Raw genomic sequence first — 16,727 nt, 5'->3', positions numbered from 1 at the left:
ATTCAGCAGGTATTTTGTATTTAATACAGCAGTGGCAGTACTGCATTCCTTAGTTCCTGGGCTATTTAAACACTGATTGACATAGTTCCAAAGTACTGCAGGGCACAAAACAAGCAGGCTTACTTTACCACAGAGGAAAAAAAGTTACCTAGAAATGCACCTGGACAACTAAAAAGCTAATACAAAAATCAAGATACATACAGACACTTCTGCATGAACTCATTCCCGCATGAACTTAATCCATTCTCAAAGCAGACAGTAGAATTAATGCCCACTGGACAGGTGACTCCCTGTGAGAACAGCATCATTTGGATGCAAAACACTAATTTGAAAACAGCTAGTAAGAACCTTCACTCCTTCATTCCTCTGCAAACAAACATTAAGACCCTGACATATCCATGGCAACTTGTGCTGTGGAAACCAGACTTCAACATAATCTTTTAAAATACGATGCCAGTTCTTTCACAGGGAATACATTGAAGGAACTATAAACCCAGTAGGGTGACACAGTAGTAATAAATCTGAATGCAAACGTCAGTAGAGTCCAAACTTAAAACACACACCTGCAGAAAAAAAACCCCGCAAGAATTTCAGGCTGATGCCATCAGCTTTTCGAAAGGTATTTCATTGCCCTTAAGACTCCACACACCCTCTCACTCCTCAGCACTGCTGGTTTGTCAAAACAGAATGAAGTCATCGCAGCATGCCCCCCGGCTTCTTAAGGAACTTCAGATTAAATAAAAAATAATAATAATAAAAAGTTGTACCAACAGTGCAAGTCACAGTTAACACTGACACAACCTAGAAAGGCGAGGTGGTACAAGAGAACTGGGATTGCAATAAAGTACAAGTTCTACAAATTACTTGAGTCATTACAGATCTTGAAGGAAGTCAAGCAACTGTGCCACGTGTTGAAACTCTTTGAGAGAAGAGATTTTCAGCAGTAGTGGGAAGGAACAGAGTGAAGGAAGAAAAGAGATGGTACTATTCCAAATAGAAAGCTTAAGAGAAACGGGAACAGTGACTCTACTTGTGATGGATATCTTTAAGCTACTAAAACGTTAACTAGTTTTTCTTCAATCTAAGATACTGTAAAAGAAGAATCCAAACAACTTGGGAATCCAAGAATGAGAAAATGCTTGGACTTACATATTAGCTTTTAATGCAGAAAAGCGATACGTGTCTGAAGAATTTTCACATCTGCAGCCACAGACAAAAATTAATCCTTACTGCATTACACGCTGCACATGGAAAACAGGGCCACAAATTAAACGTGCCCTTCAGCAAACCATAATTCGGCGCCATATCTAAGATTAAGATGCTGACAATTCTGTCTCCTAGGTCCAAGTTCCTGCTGCCAGATTACACTGCCTCTCATTTGTGCACGTTAATTGCTAGTTTTAGGAAAAAGGGCGTGCAAGATAAAGGCTGCTATCTGCTAATGAGGGGATGTTTTATTTCATATCTTAATCCTAACTCAGAGTCATGAGCAAAGCGGTCTGAAATCTCATAGTTTGCTATCAAACTTACCATTGGGGTTTACGAGTGCAATTTCACCCACGTCTCCAAAATTCTGTATGAAGTTGTCAAAGAAAGATTATTCTGGAAGTTTGTAGCCGCTGGTATATGCTTAGCATATCAATTAGAAGATATTTACAGTCACAGAGTGGAAGCGAGCCAGAAGATTCATAAAAGTATTTTTCCCTTGTTATGCAATATTCCTTTTCTTTGAAGGTTGGGAGTGGAAATGAGAGAGTACAGATGTACTATTTTGATAGCAAGACCCATTAGCACGAAATGAGAAAGCGATTAATAACCCAATGCTATTAACCATTTTGATATCTCTTTAATTTGTATGGCCCTGCTTTCCAGAAACTATTCTAGGAGATTCTAGTGCTATAAAGTAATGGTTGGAAAGAAGCTCAATAAATCAGCTAATTCAGCCTCTCAGAATGGGATTAGGAAAGCAAGGTCTAGACATCGTTAATCCATGCCTCAAAAGGCACTCTGAAAATGGAAATACCACAGTCTCCCTAACCAATCTGTTCCAGCGATCCACATTTTTTTCTAGTGTCCATTTACACATCTTTGCTGCAATTTAAACCCATTACCGATGGCTCTGTCATCAGAACAGCTGTAGCAAACACCTTTTTTCTTTGTATCCCATTTGAACACAGTTCTCCCTTCTTCCTTTAGTCTTTGTTACTTAAAGGAACCTATTCTTATAAAAAATATAATATCTTTCAGAAAATAAAAATGGTGTTTTCAAGACTACGTTTTCTTTACCTGCACCTATACCCTCAGCTGTGTGTCAATTTGGCTTTCAGAAAATGTATGTTTATTTACCACCTTTGTACTTTCTTCCCCACCAGAAAAGCTGACAAGATAGTTTGTATCCTCCACAGCTGTTTCACAGTCTCCAGTTCCCCTGAAGTTCTTGCAAGTTGAACACGGTGATCAGATAGAAATGATCTCAGTAAATAGTTTTAAAAAAATCTGTACTTTTATTCACATATGCAACCAAAACAGTTCACCTAAACTAACCCTTTCCATCAAGGTTCCAACCAAGTAATTTCTTCAACTATTTTCACCGCTCAGCTTTACTATTACTTACCTGCACCCTATATTAGTAAACACCCAGCTGTAAATTCAAGTTATCAATAATCCAGTTTGCTAAACTAGGAAAACCAAGCCTTAACTTACAAATGGAAGTGATCTAACTCATCACTAACTAGCTCCCCAACAATAAATAAGGCTTTCCACCTCCTGTTCCAGTGAGGCTGTACCCATCACCCTGGTGTGCATCTGATCACGTGTAAAGCTCATTCAACCTGCTAACCAGAAAGCTAACCGAAGCAAGTAAAGCAAGTAGTTTCTTGCTGGCTTAGCAAATTGTACGGCCTTAGGCCATGAGCATACCAGCATGAAGAATATGCAAAGCAGGAGGCAAGACCACACTGCTGGGAAATTGTTGAGAAATACAAATTAGAAACTTCTACAAGTGTTGTCTTTGCAACTTAGAACGTTACCACAATGAGATCACAGCTGCTGCACGTGACAGCCATATCTGCAACTAAACCAGCTGACCTTTGCATTACAGATAAGAGTTTCGGGAAGCTGGTCTAGACAAGGTGAAGTTCACTTTAGAAAAGGCAGCAATGAGAAAGAAGAAATGAAGAAGTGGAACAAAACTGCTGCAGCCATGTGCTCTCCCCTTGGTAACGAACGTGGGTGGTTGCTTTTATCCACGTTGTATTATAATAAAAAGGTCACTGCCAAAGACTATCCAGAAGCAGTTCACACAAGAGATAAACACTTCTAAAGAACTACTAAAATAAATATTTACTTTGTTCAACCTTTTTGCTTACTGTGTTGGTTTTCTACTCCACCCTGGTCATTCCGATTAGTTAGAGCTGTGAAACAATGAAGAAAATCTGAAACAAGAAAAGCCAAGGAGATATCACAGAACATTCTCTTAACAGGGCTGACAAAAGCATCTGGCGTTAAGCCTTGAAGAGAAAGCTGCACATTCATTTCAGGATATAATTCAGACCCGGTGTTATCAGTGTGCTCAGTTTTACCTTGGAAGCTCTGACCACCTACCCCTGCCCTCAAAGCGAGGAGGAAGCACCAAATAGGGTGTCCTGCTTAGAAAGAAGTAGTCCAACGTCCCCAAAATTAATCCCTGTGCTGAATATCAGGAAGGACTGAAGAGTTCTGCAAAGTATGAGATTTTGAAACATTAGGGGAGAGATACAGCCTCCCTCAAAGAGCCACCTTCTAGACACACTGGCAATGAAAGTCTGTTCCCAAAGAACCTCTTCAAAACTTCTCCGTTTCACTGTAAAGCACTCTGGGTTTGTAGAGCTCCATATTCAGGGCAATAACAAACAGCCATGTGACCCTCTCGTGGAAAGGCCATGAAAAAAAAATTTGTCTGGAGTTTATGTTCGCTGGGCAAATCAATATACTTAGTCATAACTCGACAGCACCACTCACAAAGCCAGTAATTGTTTTTGCACTAATGCCATCTCTACTGCTTTTTTTAAGGAGAGAACAAGCTGCCAAAGTACTGATAGGCAGCAGACCTGAAACTGACTTTGCCAAACAGCAGGTTAAGCAGGGAAAAACAGTTCCTGACCCAACAGGTCAGCAGCTGCCCTTGGAAGGGCCAGTTGTAGTGCGTGGCCAACCACGACACTGAAACCAGTGACGGAAGTAATGTATGAACATCAGCACACAGCAATACGTTTTACACATACTGTGTGTTGTGTCTCTTTAATTCCCCAAAAGCTTTGATGCAGATTCTACTCTTTCCTGTCTCCAACCATAAACTTCCAGATAAAATACACGATGATTCATTCAGGCCTACAAACTTTCTGTTTTTCAGAGCCCCGGACTTCACAGACGTGAGTTCCAAACGATATTAACGATTTCAGTTATTGTTTTAATAACCATTTATATGTCATGCTGATGCCTTTACAAAAAATACAACAGAATTAAAACATTTCACATGATTTAACTTCAAAGAGTTAAGATTAAGTTACTGAATTCTTGCAATACCTGCTGGTGTTTTTTTTTATGGTATTAAAGAAGCTATCAACAATAAGTGAGAACACATGTTTCAGACTAGGCTAAAGTTTATCCCAACAGGGGAAAAAAAAATTCCCTTCAGCTTCATGTAATTATTTTGAACAGCGTATGTAATATTAAAGAAAATATTTTAACTGAGCTATTTCAACTAGGTGGTGTGGTACTCTGTAATTTTCTAAGCCCAAAACATCATAGCTGTGGCAATTCTTAATTAATTACTCTTGGTTCTCAAAATCCCCCTCCTTCCTTCCTCCCTCCCACCCAAAGCTATCAGCACTAAACCAAGTTCTCATGTGACTTCAAAAAACTGTTGCTTAACTTGCTATTTCAATACTGGAATATACCAGCACATGTAGTACAATATTAAATGCTTTTATCTTCGGAAACATCTCACATCAGCCATGTTGTTGAGCATGGTAAGCACATTCAGAGAAAAGAAATAAGAAAAAATTATAAGCGAGCCTTCTAGTCTCACTTCAGGTCTAGAAATACCTCGAGCCTCAGTCTACAGGCATCAGGAACCCACCAAGCCTTAAAATTAACAGCAGCGTGTTCAACTCAGAAGAGCACAGATGAGGCCCCTCAAAAAGAAGAGCTCTAATTCCAGCACTTCCCTGCAGCAAAACTGTAAACTGAGCTGCATCATTCCACTTGCATTCCAGGTAGAATGGATTTTATGTTTACAAAATGCATCTTCTCTAATCTCCCTCTTGATGCTCCATCCTGTACGTAAATATTTAATCACAGACAGGCACTTTGTGAAAGGCAGTTTGAACACAGGGAGAGCCATTTGCCTCTGGAATAAGCTTAAAAAGGTTTGAAAAAAAAAAAAACAAATTGTATGTTGCACATACACTCAAATATGACACTGGTTCAAAAACTGTAAAAAGGTGTGAATAGAAACAACTGATTTATTTTATTTGTCATATGACATCTGAAATAGTCCTAAAGAATACTCGCTGATTATGTGTATGTTTGGTGGCCCTGCTTGACAGGGGGGTTGGAACTACATGATCCTTGAGGTCCCTTCCAACCCGGGTCATTCTGTGATTCTGTGATTAAACGAGCACAAGTTATAAGACAATCATTGTGTACTTGGAACATTCAAACTGGAAACGGGGCTCATTAATACTCCCTTCAAATGCCTAAGAAGACTGCAAAAGTGGTACTTTGGGAAAGCCAGCAACAACAACAGTGTTAGCTGTAGCAATAAAGCTGCTTGCCTTTGAGATTTACTCCTTAGAGCTCCAACAGACACACCTTATCACACACACAGGCAGCAGCGGGAAGGAGAAATACCGGGAGGCCTACAACAGACGCCTGCTCACAGCCCTTGCCCAACCTTAGTTACATAAAGATAGAAGATGAAGAATTAAAGCTCCAGGGGGCCAGAGATCCTTAGCAATGCAGGGATAACAGCAGCTGAATTTCCAAGCACCCCGGCTCTGCGCAAGAAAGAACTGTTGCTTAGAATGCACACTTGAGCCTGGGACATAAATGTTTTCAGATGACAAGAATACATTTCCTCCTATTAAAACTAGAGCTGCCTCCTTACCATCTATCTGCATGTCAAGACCATTAACAAGGAGAGACTGTACAAGAATAAAATACAACACACATCTGTTAATAGTTAAGGCTTAATTTAGTCAGCTTTATTAATTTGTGCTACAAAAGCACAAGAATTGTGTTGTGCTAGAGACAGTACAAGGATGGTTTTATCACGCTGTGTTTGCCTGCCTCTACAAAAACAACTCGGTGCTTTAGATTAAGATACACAGCAAGAACTTTCTTCAGATACTTGCAAACAGAAGGCAAACAATTTGCAGACATCTGCTGAATACACCAGCCAACCAGAGCACAAGCTTTTCACCTTTACTACAGAAATATGTGAAGGGAGGAATAAGAAAATGGGGAGTGGCTGAGGCCGCTGGGTTTGCTGAGCGCAGAGCAGAGGAGCTGATGGAGGCCTGATGGCGGCTACAGCTCCTCACAGGGAGCGGAGGGCAGCGCTGAGCTCTGCTCTGTATGACAGCGACAGGGAACGGCGTGGAGCTGTGCCAGGGAGGGACGGGTGGAGGTTAGGGACAGGGTCTGCACCAGAGGGCATGGAATGGGCTGCACAGGGCACAGCCCCAATGGCAGAGTTCAAGGGGCATTTGGACAGAGCTCTCAGACATGGGGTTTGGATTCTGGGTGGTGCTCTGTGAAGACAGAAGCTGAACTCAATCCTTACGGGTCCCTTCCAACTTGGGATATTCCGTGATTCTATATTTCTTACACACCCATCCACCAATCTGCTACTCTATCTCCCTTCAGTGCCACCTTTTCTCCCCACAGACCCTCATTCTTGCTAGGTCTATGCTATCCCACATCTCCACCAGCAGCCTTAAGGGTGATCACCACTTCCCCCACCCCATCCCCAGCACCTATCCTCGCTCCTCATCACCCTGCTCATCCAGCCTCACCACTTCTGCTTTCAGATCTTCTCCCTCCCACACCACCACCTGACTCCAGGCTTCCTTCCCCACAGTCTACCAGCCAGATTTATTTACCTTAATACTGAACACAAGAATCTGCCTCAGTGAAAGTTAAGCTCCAGCAGAGGATAGATATTCAAGAATTCACCTTTAATCATCATAGAGTTCCTCTGCACACAGCCTTCCTATCCAAGGCATCTTCTGTTACTCCAGTTTTCACCAAGCCAGCTGCACCATGCTCCTGACTTGTTGTATGTGGAGTTTCAAACGTCATGACAGATGTCAGCCTTTGACTACTGCGAGTCTTAAAACCAAAGTTCAGATGGAAATTCCACCTTGCTGTTCTATTAATATCAGGACTCGTAAGTGCATTATATTTAGGAGAGATCCCTCTAGAAGGGTAAGTTACAGTTACACAGCTTTCATTTTTTAGAGTTAAGAAGTACTTTGTTTACAACAAAACATGAGTAAGACAAGTTTTGATTAAAACCCTCAGTGTCAAGCAAGACTATTTTAGCATTACAGTCTCGCTCAGCACGTAACTGAGAGGTTACAGTCCACAAAGCAACAAGCTTTTCTTTAGGGCAGGAAAGCAACCTGTCGTCTTTCTTTTACCTCTTCATATCAGAAAGAGCATTTTCACACCTTCCCAGAGCGTTTAATTTTCGTTGCACTTCACACCAGAGCACAGCTGACTGGGTAAGAGCTGCTCACAGGAAGTCGCACTAAACTCCGAAATACCATATGGCTGCTAAACTAGAAAATAGCCACGGTTACCAAACCAAATTAATTCCATTGACCGCTTTGAAGAGAGATAGCGGTATGCTTGCTAATTACCTGAGGTGCTTATTATGTATTTCAAAGTTTGCAAGTAATTCTATCCTTCTATCAAAGCTAATAAATCAATCATCTCTGTTAAAAGCTTAGAAGAAAGCAAAGCTTACGGCTCACATCTATGGTTAACATATGAGAAACATTACTATGAAAGCCATTCAAAAGGCTCCTCGTGGGAAAGGGTAACATTATGAGAACTAAGTGTTTTCACATGTTCTTTTTACCTTTGTTCTTTTATGGTCTTATTTTTCACCTCTTCTACAGCAAGAGCTTTTTGGAGGCTACTAAGCTGAATTCCATCTCTTTCTTCCCAAGGCCCTTTGGGACCGTTCTCCCCATATCAACATCTTTTGTTCCTGCTACAGTAATTCTCTGATCAGCGCAAAACAGCTTCACGTGCCTTTCTCCAACAGAGTCAGCAACAGAAACAGGTTCAGAAAGATGAGGAAAAAGCCAAAGGAACACAAATCTACCTTTCTTATCAATGCGTAAGCGTGCCAGCTAACAACAAATAAACCCAGAGCAAGCTTCCTCCTGAAGTCACCTATTGCCAATTAATAATTAGCAGGAGAAGGCAAACAGATTGAAGCCAAACCCCTGCACAGGACAACCCAAACAGCAGCACTGCTCTTCTCCAGCTCCTACACAGGTGAACAAGCCTTACTGACCGCACTGCAACACTAAGTTTCCCTGCACCGGGGAACTCAAAAGCAAATTAATAAGAAAAAACCCAATGGCTGTGTTTTATTGCCCATCTACAGACACTGCACCCAAAAGGGAAACATTTTCCTGAGTTACAATGTGAAGCCTCTAATCCTAATGTGCTTTACAACATTCTGTATCACTGTGTGTAAGGCTTTAATTTCATCATCCATCTGCTTTTAACTGATGTAACTCATTTAAGCTTCTGGCCCCAAAATAACCATGTTCTCAAAGAAGACTATTATACTACTGCCTGCAGGACAGCACTCACTTTGCTGTGGAAGAGAACATAAATCTTTCGGCAGGATTTGATTCTGCTTTTTATTTAGTGATTACTAAAATACATAAAGCAATGTCCACGTTCAGTTTCTTAACAGAATACTACCTACAAAGGCTTCCAGTCTAAAGATAATTACTAAAACATCAAGATTTTTTTTTGTTTAGGCTTTTTAATTTTATCTCAGCTCACTTGGACCATCAGCCCAGCAGCTTCCCAATAGCAGATGTGGTTTATAGGAGCTGCTGAAAAGCTAAAGCACTGTTTTTCCTCCAAGCAAATGTTTATAAACATTATTATTTGTTATGGTCAACAATTTAGTGACCACAAACTAGAATGCTTGCAGCAACAGCCTATAAAGGCTGATACTTTAAGTACCTATTCTTGTCTAATAAACATGGGCAGCCTGATCTGGTGGGTGGCAATCCTGCCCACGGCAGAGGGTTGGAACTAGATGATCTTTAAGGTCATCTACTACCTAATTCATACTGTAATTCCATGTCACCACTCTGAAGACTGTCCCACAACACACCCTTCCAGTCCTGCAGGCTGTTTGCTTCAGGCTCTGGTCCCCTTCCCAAGTGAAGCAATTCACTCTCAGGAAGATCCTGCATCCTTATCCATCCCAGTTGCTTTCTTGCCCCTTGACTGCACTCCAACTCTACTGACCAACACTTTTATAGCTGACCATGTTTAATAATGAGCCCACAGACAATTAGGATGTGCTATCTTGCTACTTGCTATCCTTGTTTGATTTACAGGTTCATAACAGGGGCTCCTTCATTTGTGTGCCTAAGCCAGCAGTTCTATAAGTGTTCTCTCTAACATGCTACTTACACTCCGATCAGCCAGCTCTGCTCATTTGTAACACATACACACCCTGCAGACACATCTTTTGAGGAACTACAGCTCTTTGTGCCTCTCCTGAGGAACAAACAGACCCTATTTTGGGCAGTGAGGTGCTGGCACAGCTGCTCACAGAGCTGTGGTGCCCCATCCCCTGATGTGCTCCAGGCCATGTTGGATGGGGCCCTGGGCAACCTGAGCTGGGGGCACAGCCCTAGCTATGGATTGGGATGGGGCTGGGTGGGCTTTGAGGTCTCTTCACAGAATCACAGAATGACTCGGGTTGGAAGGGACCTCAAGGATCATGTAGTTCCAACCCCCCTGCCTGGCAGGGCCACCAAACATACACCTTTACTAGATCAGGTTGCCCAGGGCCCCGTCCAACCTGGCCTTGAACACCTCCAAGGACGGGGCATCCACAACCTCCCTGGGCAGCCTGTTCCAGGGCCTAACCACTCTCCTAGTGAAGAACTTCCCCCTAACATCCAACCTAAATCTTCCCTCTTTTGACTTAAAACCATTTCCCCTAGTCCTGCTATTGTCAGCCCTTTCCAAGAGTTTTCTCCCCTCCTGGGAGTAAGTTCCCTTCAGGTATTGAAAGGCTGCAATGAGGTCACCCCGCAACCTTCTCTTCTCCAGGCTGAACAAACCCAACTCCCTCAGCCTGTCCTCATAGGGGAGGTGCTCGAGCCCCCGATCATCTTTGATCTCTTCCAACCCAAACCACGCTGTGATTCTACGACTCCACTCACCACCACGGTCTGAACCATCCCTCCTTCTGCAGAGCCTTACTTTTCATTCTAACCCAAAGGCTGGTAAAGCAGCGAGCACCCTACTGCCTTCCATAGAGGGGCATCCTCAAGTGAACTTTTAATACCCTCCACCAGAAGAAGGGAAGGGGCCATCCTCAGCCTATCCGTCTGCCATACATCTCCCATACATCACTCCGCCTCAGCGACTCCTCCAGCCCACCTACAGCATCAGCCGGCGCCGAGTTGATGCTGAGCCCCGCTCCCAGCCCGCACCGAGGCCAGGCCCGGAGGAAGGGAGGGACGCGGCGGGGCCGGGCGGAGGACGAGACACACGAGAGGAGCCTCGTCCGAGCGGCCGCGATCCGGGCGGGACGCCAGGTGCCCTCCGGGGCCGTGACCGCCCTCCCGCCGTGGGACCGCCTTCCACGGCGGTTCCGTCGCCTTCCCGCCCCGCACGCCGGGCGATGAGGGGAGGCGGGAAGCCTGGAAGCCGCCCGCCCCGCGGCACGTACCTGAGGGAGGGAGGGCGGGCCGCCCGCTGCGGGGTCCCGGAGGCGGCCGCTGCTGCCCCGCCCGAGCCCGTGGTGGCGGCAGGAAGCGAGCGGGCCCCGCGGCGTCTTCGCCGTGGCGCAGTTACCATGGGACGGACGCCCGCTCCCTCCGGAAGTCGGCGCCGGCGACGGGGCGGGGCGAGGAGGCGGGGACGCGGCCATCTTGAGCGCGGCCACGGGACCGACGGTTGTCGGCCGTCATCTTGAGTGTGGAACAACCCAGCGCTGAACTGCACATAGCTGGGAAGTCAGGGGTTGCAGCCTGAGTCAGAGACGCCGATTCACTCCCTGTCCCCCTTCACTCAACATGGCTTTTATGAAAGGCTCGTTATAATTCTGCATTCTGGCTCAGGTTTCATCCCAAACACCAGGAACGTGGCTGTTGTATCAGCCTGATAACTTGTGTTTGATCAGCCGAGATCAGAACATGAAACGATGTGGAAGAGGACAGTGGTAAATGCTGAGATTTGGGCTGGAGTATCGCTCCAGGAATGCAACAGCAGATGGAAAAGAACATATGAATGTAAGGAGATACGTCCTTTCTGCAAAGCAGCGAGAGCAAATGAAAGAGGAAAGCTCAGCCTTTCCAGCTCCAGATGATTTTGCTGCCAGGCCTCGTCACTCAATACCACATTTTGCCACTTAATCGCTAATTGTGCTGATTTCTTCTCTAGACTCAATAGACGGGTCACTCACCTCATCCAGCTCTAAAATTCCTGTGACACTTTCCCTTATTTCACAAAACATATCGGCGAAATACTTCTTAAGCTCCGCTGGGAGCACGAATTACTCTAAATTCCTTTTATTTCCACTCCCCAGCTCCTGTCTTTCATTGCCATCTAGCGTTCATCCTTGGAAGCGATGTAACTAATGGAATCCTCATCAAACCGATTTGCTGTAACGAATGGATTTTGGAAACTGACAGATATCACAGATAGAAAGAGCCATTAGAAATAGATAAACTGTACCTACGTGTAAGATGTCGAGATGTATCTATTCATATTCTTATCACAGTAAGGTCTCTTACATGATTTAAAATCAGTAACGCTTGTAACTGAGATATAGATTATATACACCAGTTATTTAGTTCTATCCGTGCTGTTCTCTGTAACCAACCAGAGCACTTCCATTTGTTTTCATTTTCTTATCTTCTCTGCTGTATTCCTTTGCAGTGACTTCTGGCACTCAGCCTCCACCCAAGATCTGCACACCATTCATTACCACTCAAAGCACACTTCTCTCTCATTACTATTAAATGCATAAACTTAAAACGTTTGCCCATATCTCTATGAAGTGTTCATTGGCCAGTACAGATCGTTTCCTCTTGAAAATCAAAGATCCTAAATCAAGTTATAAATTTGGAGTGAAAAAATTCAATAAACCGTATATGTGCACAGAATCTTCTACAGTAGTTTTTGGGGTTTTTTTACATACTCAGATCCTTCCATATGTTTCAGAAACCATCTAGTCATGAAAGGATCTGAAAGCCATTATGATCTGAATTAGTCGAGTTGGGAAGGAGACAGAGCAAGGTGCTTAATTACTTTGATTCCAGGGAAAATTTAATTTAATTAGAGCAATTTCAGATCACATTCCTGGCAGTTACGTTTATCGCGCTCTCTTCAAAGGATAGGAATTAGCATTGACTGACACCAACATCAAAGCTCATTTATTCACCCGCCCACGTCCTACCAGCCCTTCTGAGCTCGTCTGTTTATTCAGCACTTTAGTAATGCCACAGTAAATAAGATTCATTTCAGAGCCCATGTGATTTTAGTCAAAGCACTTAGCACAGGCTTCTTACAACATCATACTAGAATCCACCTTTGTAGGTTGGATGAAGGATCAGCTGGATGTTTTCCTCAATAGGTGTTTTAAATGGTTAGCAAAAGAACAGAGGTGTAGACTGGAACCCAGCGTTTGTTTTTCTTTCTGTTGGTCAGCAACTACAAACTCTCACTCTTGCAGCAGCATGGGGGGTAATGCCAGAAATGATCCATCACCCCCTAGTTTAAGTCCCAAGCCAGTTAGGTCATCGTGCCTTTGGACACAGGGTCCTGGGGAAGCTGTGTGTAACTCAAGTCTCAGCTCTCTGTTGTACAGCTGTTGTGTTCTTTCCAGCTCAGCCAGAGGCATTGGTGCCTCCCCTTCACTCACAGCACATAAGTAACCTGTTATCATCTCTTGTGAGATGCAGGTAGCTTCCTGCTGGTAAATCATCTTTTATTTCGCATTTGTGCATCATCTGTCAAAACAGGACTTTATCACCAATTAAAGCTGCTAGAGCACAGGAACAAGGCAGATGCATCACAGCTCCACTGCCTCTTTGGAGGCACATAGAGAACTGCTGCCACATCAGACATGACACCTGACACATCACCAACACTGATCTGCTGCCTGCGCTGCAACCTCAAGCCCCCAGGGTGACAAAAACGAGCAGTTAGACAAGGGGCCCGTGTTTTACTCTCCAATCATTGGCAATATGAGTTGCATATAGTCATGATTGCTCACAGATGGGCAAGAAAATGATGCCACTGGAGGAGATCCTTTCAACTGTTTTCATAAAAAGAAGTAATTGACTCCATTTTTCATCAAGTGGAGCCCAACTGAGTTGGGGTACCAGTTCCACAGCTGAGCAGCCTTGCCCTAAAGGTTCCCTCCAGGCCTCAGCCACTTGTTTCCTCTTTCTCACCCTTACCCACAGCTTGCCAACACAGATACCATCAGGTACCAAACAGAAACAGAAAAGAGAGGCAACCAGTCAAAAAGTAAAGAAGGTGGAACGGATCTTCTTGCGCATATTACCCGGGCAGAAATGGCTGCCTGCAAGCATCATTATGCTTTCCTCACTGATGAAAAGCAGGACAAAGATGGTATGAGCAACTCCCCAGTCAAAGATACAGAGTGGGCAGTGAAACAGATGCTCTCCTAAGCATCATCCCTGGCACCAGCTCACTGATACCTGCCTGTACTCCAGGACTAGGCAGTGCAAAGAGAAGTTACATGATATATAGAGTTCCTTTGGAGATGCTGAAGGGGAAACTTAAATTCACAATCCACCTGATCCTTCCTTGGTTCTCCCAAAAATACAGAGGGCCCCTTTAAACCCATTCTGCTTTCAGTTATTCCCACATGTCTCCCCCTTGGTTTGCAGAGAAGCTCTGAGCAGTACTGGAGACAAGTCACTTCATGATGCCTGCCTGGATTTTCAACGCCAGTGGTAAATCCAACCCTTCCTTCTGAAATTTCTACACTTTAGAGCATCAAGCTGCTTCATCACCATTGCAGGTCACAGTATGGTGTACGCTGGTATATATTAGGAAGCTTGGGTGTCTCGTATGGGTAACTTTTGCAGTGAAGCTGCTGAACCTCCATGCAGCAAGGACAAGAGCACCCAGAGAAGGGTAAACCTATGCTGCTAGGAGCAGGAACTCTACCAGCCATAACGTTCTGCAGTCAGGCATTCCCTTGCAAGTGCAAGGCCAATTCACAGGCTACAGGGCTGAAGGGATACCCCCTGCTCTTGTATCAGGCTCAGCAAAGACCTGGGAACGGATGAACTTCATTAGCACGTTTGCTTATATCTGAAGTTCTGTACAAAAGCAAAATAATACAAATAATAGAGAAAGGATTGGTTCCTCTGGCATTTTCAAGGCTCTGTATTAGAAACAAAAGCCTCCACCACAGCCTCTGCTGGGAAAGATGAAGGAAAAAAGAAAGAAAAAATAGATGAGAGAATGGCTAATGGGACTGGACAGGAATAAATTCCACTGCTTTGACTGACCACAGCCTGGCACTGTAAAATCCTGGGACCTGATGCATGGTAACGTTATCAAAGTTAGCACAGAACCACAGGGCCACGTAATGGAAATCATTTAAATTTCACTATCTCACCCAGTTGGGCAGACAGGCCTGTGGAGCTGAAATATTTATTGAGGCTGCCCACCAGTTTATGCTGCAGGAGTTTGAAGGTTAAGGATTCAACTCTTCAATTCTAAAACTGGGAAGAAACAGAAATGCCCAAGAAATGATATACTCAATAGCCTATGAGAAAGTGATGGAAAATTCATTGCTTTCAGTTGCTTACAGCACTTGTTATGCAGAAATGGGCTGAACTCCTCAGTTTTGCTTGGAGGCTTATGTCATCTCCAATCTTCCCAGTGAGACTCGAGCATGGTTTATCACAGCAATTTGCATGTAGATGAAAGGCATCTCTGCTGCCAGCGACTGCTTTTCTGAAGTTTGGTTTCCACTAGCTCAAAGAAAACAGCTTCAATGGGGGAATAGAACTCCTTATAAACCTTTGACTCTAAACAACTGCACTCAGTCTAAGGCATTATAACAAAGGAAAATTAAGGTGCCGGCAGATACAACAGAGCAGCACAGATTTGCATTTTCAACTGACAACACAGCAACTGGAGAACTTTGTTTACTCTGCATCACAGAAATTGCACAGGCCCATGAAGAACCAAGTTTGAATGCTTTCCCCCTCATCAAGCACCATGGATCTGTCAGGGTAACACATAATGTATAAAGCCCTTCAAAGTGGTGTCCAAGAAACTCATCTTGCGTATTGATTGTCATAATCCACTCCTCCAGATGTTCTCACTTTCTTAAACACACGCAAGTAGCTGAAAAAGCCCAAGGCCCTGTGGTTTAGGACAGCGCTCTGTATCTCATAAGGAGGTTGCTGGCCTGGTACAACCACCAAAAAAAATGGACAAATACTGTTGTTCCAAGTGCTTCCAGTTACCACGAGTATAGAAGCTCCACTACACACAGCTGATTCATAGCTGTAGTTCGCATGGTGATGCAAGACCAACATATTTGCAATAGCAGAAGCTGGAAAACATATTCAAAACAAATCTTGAAAAACAACAGTGTAGAAACACCAGCTGCTGATCTGCTACTATGCTTTTGAAGTGGACCAGATTTGCTTTAGCAGAAAAAAGCTACAAGAAGTTGGTGTCAGAGATACCCTCCTCTGGAGCACTGGATTCTCCTCTAGCTCAGGTTTCCCATGGGGTTCCAGCCATGAAGCCTCCTCTGTTACCCTGCTGCTCTCAGATGACTCCACTCCCTCCCCTACCTAAACCCGATAAAATAACAATTAAATGGGTTTGTGTGCCAAAGGCTCAGATTTAAGGAGGTTACAGATAAAAGAGAACAGCATTCGATGAATAAGAATTGAGCTCAAATCAAGATTGCAGAAAACATGAGCAGAGTCGAGATCTTTTACAATTCAGTTCCAGCTCACCTAAGATTTGGGAAAGCAAATTTAGGAAAACACTGACATTTTTTAAAATCCCTTTTTCAAAGCAGTCATTCATTCTAAAGAACAACTGGAGCGAGCTGGCAGCTCAGGCCGCAGGGGAAGATGCACCGTGCTCAAATTGCAAGAGCTCATGCCCGATTCACCTCCAAAATTAAAACTCAGTCTTCAGAGACACGAGGTGAATGTAAAATGACAAAGTCCATAAGCTTCTATTGCTCTATATTAAAACAAGCCTGTATTTTTATTTTTATTCATTTTTTTAAACAATTTTACTGCTAGAAAAACTTGACTCCAACACAACTTTCATCCACCTTCAGCAGTTTCCTCAAGAAACACAGGGACTTTGACCAACTAAAGGCTGAACCATTCTCACAGCAGCCAATAACCTCTCTTAGCATAACAAAGCAGAGCAGGTTATTG

The 16,727-nt window shown here is 43.8% G+C and overlaps 1 protein-coding gene across 1 annotated transcript in view; it reads right to left on the bottom strand.

Moving 5' to 3' along the window:
• LOC146761309 (uncharacterized) overlaps window positions 1-11,279 on the bottom strand; it is a 29,451-nt gene extending 18,172 nt beyond the window's left edge. The window contains exon 1 of the mRNA XM_085541185.1: window positions 10,994-11,279. Within this exon, the coding sequence (XP_085397311.1) occupies window positions 10,994-11,121 (128 nt within the window). The 5' untranslated portion in view covers window positions 11,122-11,279. The remainder of the gene's footprint in view (window positions 1-10,993) is intronic.
• Between the last annotated feature and the right edge of the window lie 5,448 nt (window positions 11,280-16,727).

The sequence above is a fragment of the Coturnix japonica genome, chromosome 3 (assembly GCF_054131305.1).
Source record: "Coturnix japonica strain WE chromosome 3, WE-NBRP24, whole genome shotgun sequence".
In the NCBI taxonomy this organism is placed as follows: domain Eukaryota; kingdom Metazoa; phylum Chordata; class Aves; order Galliformes; family Phasianidae; genus Coturnix; species Coturnix japonica.
This window is presented reverse-complemented; position numbering and strand designations above follow the sequence as displayed.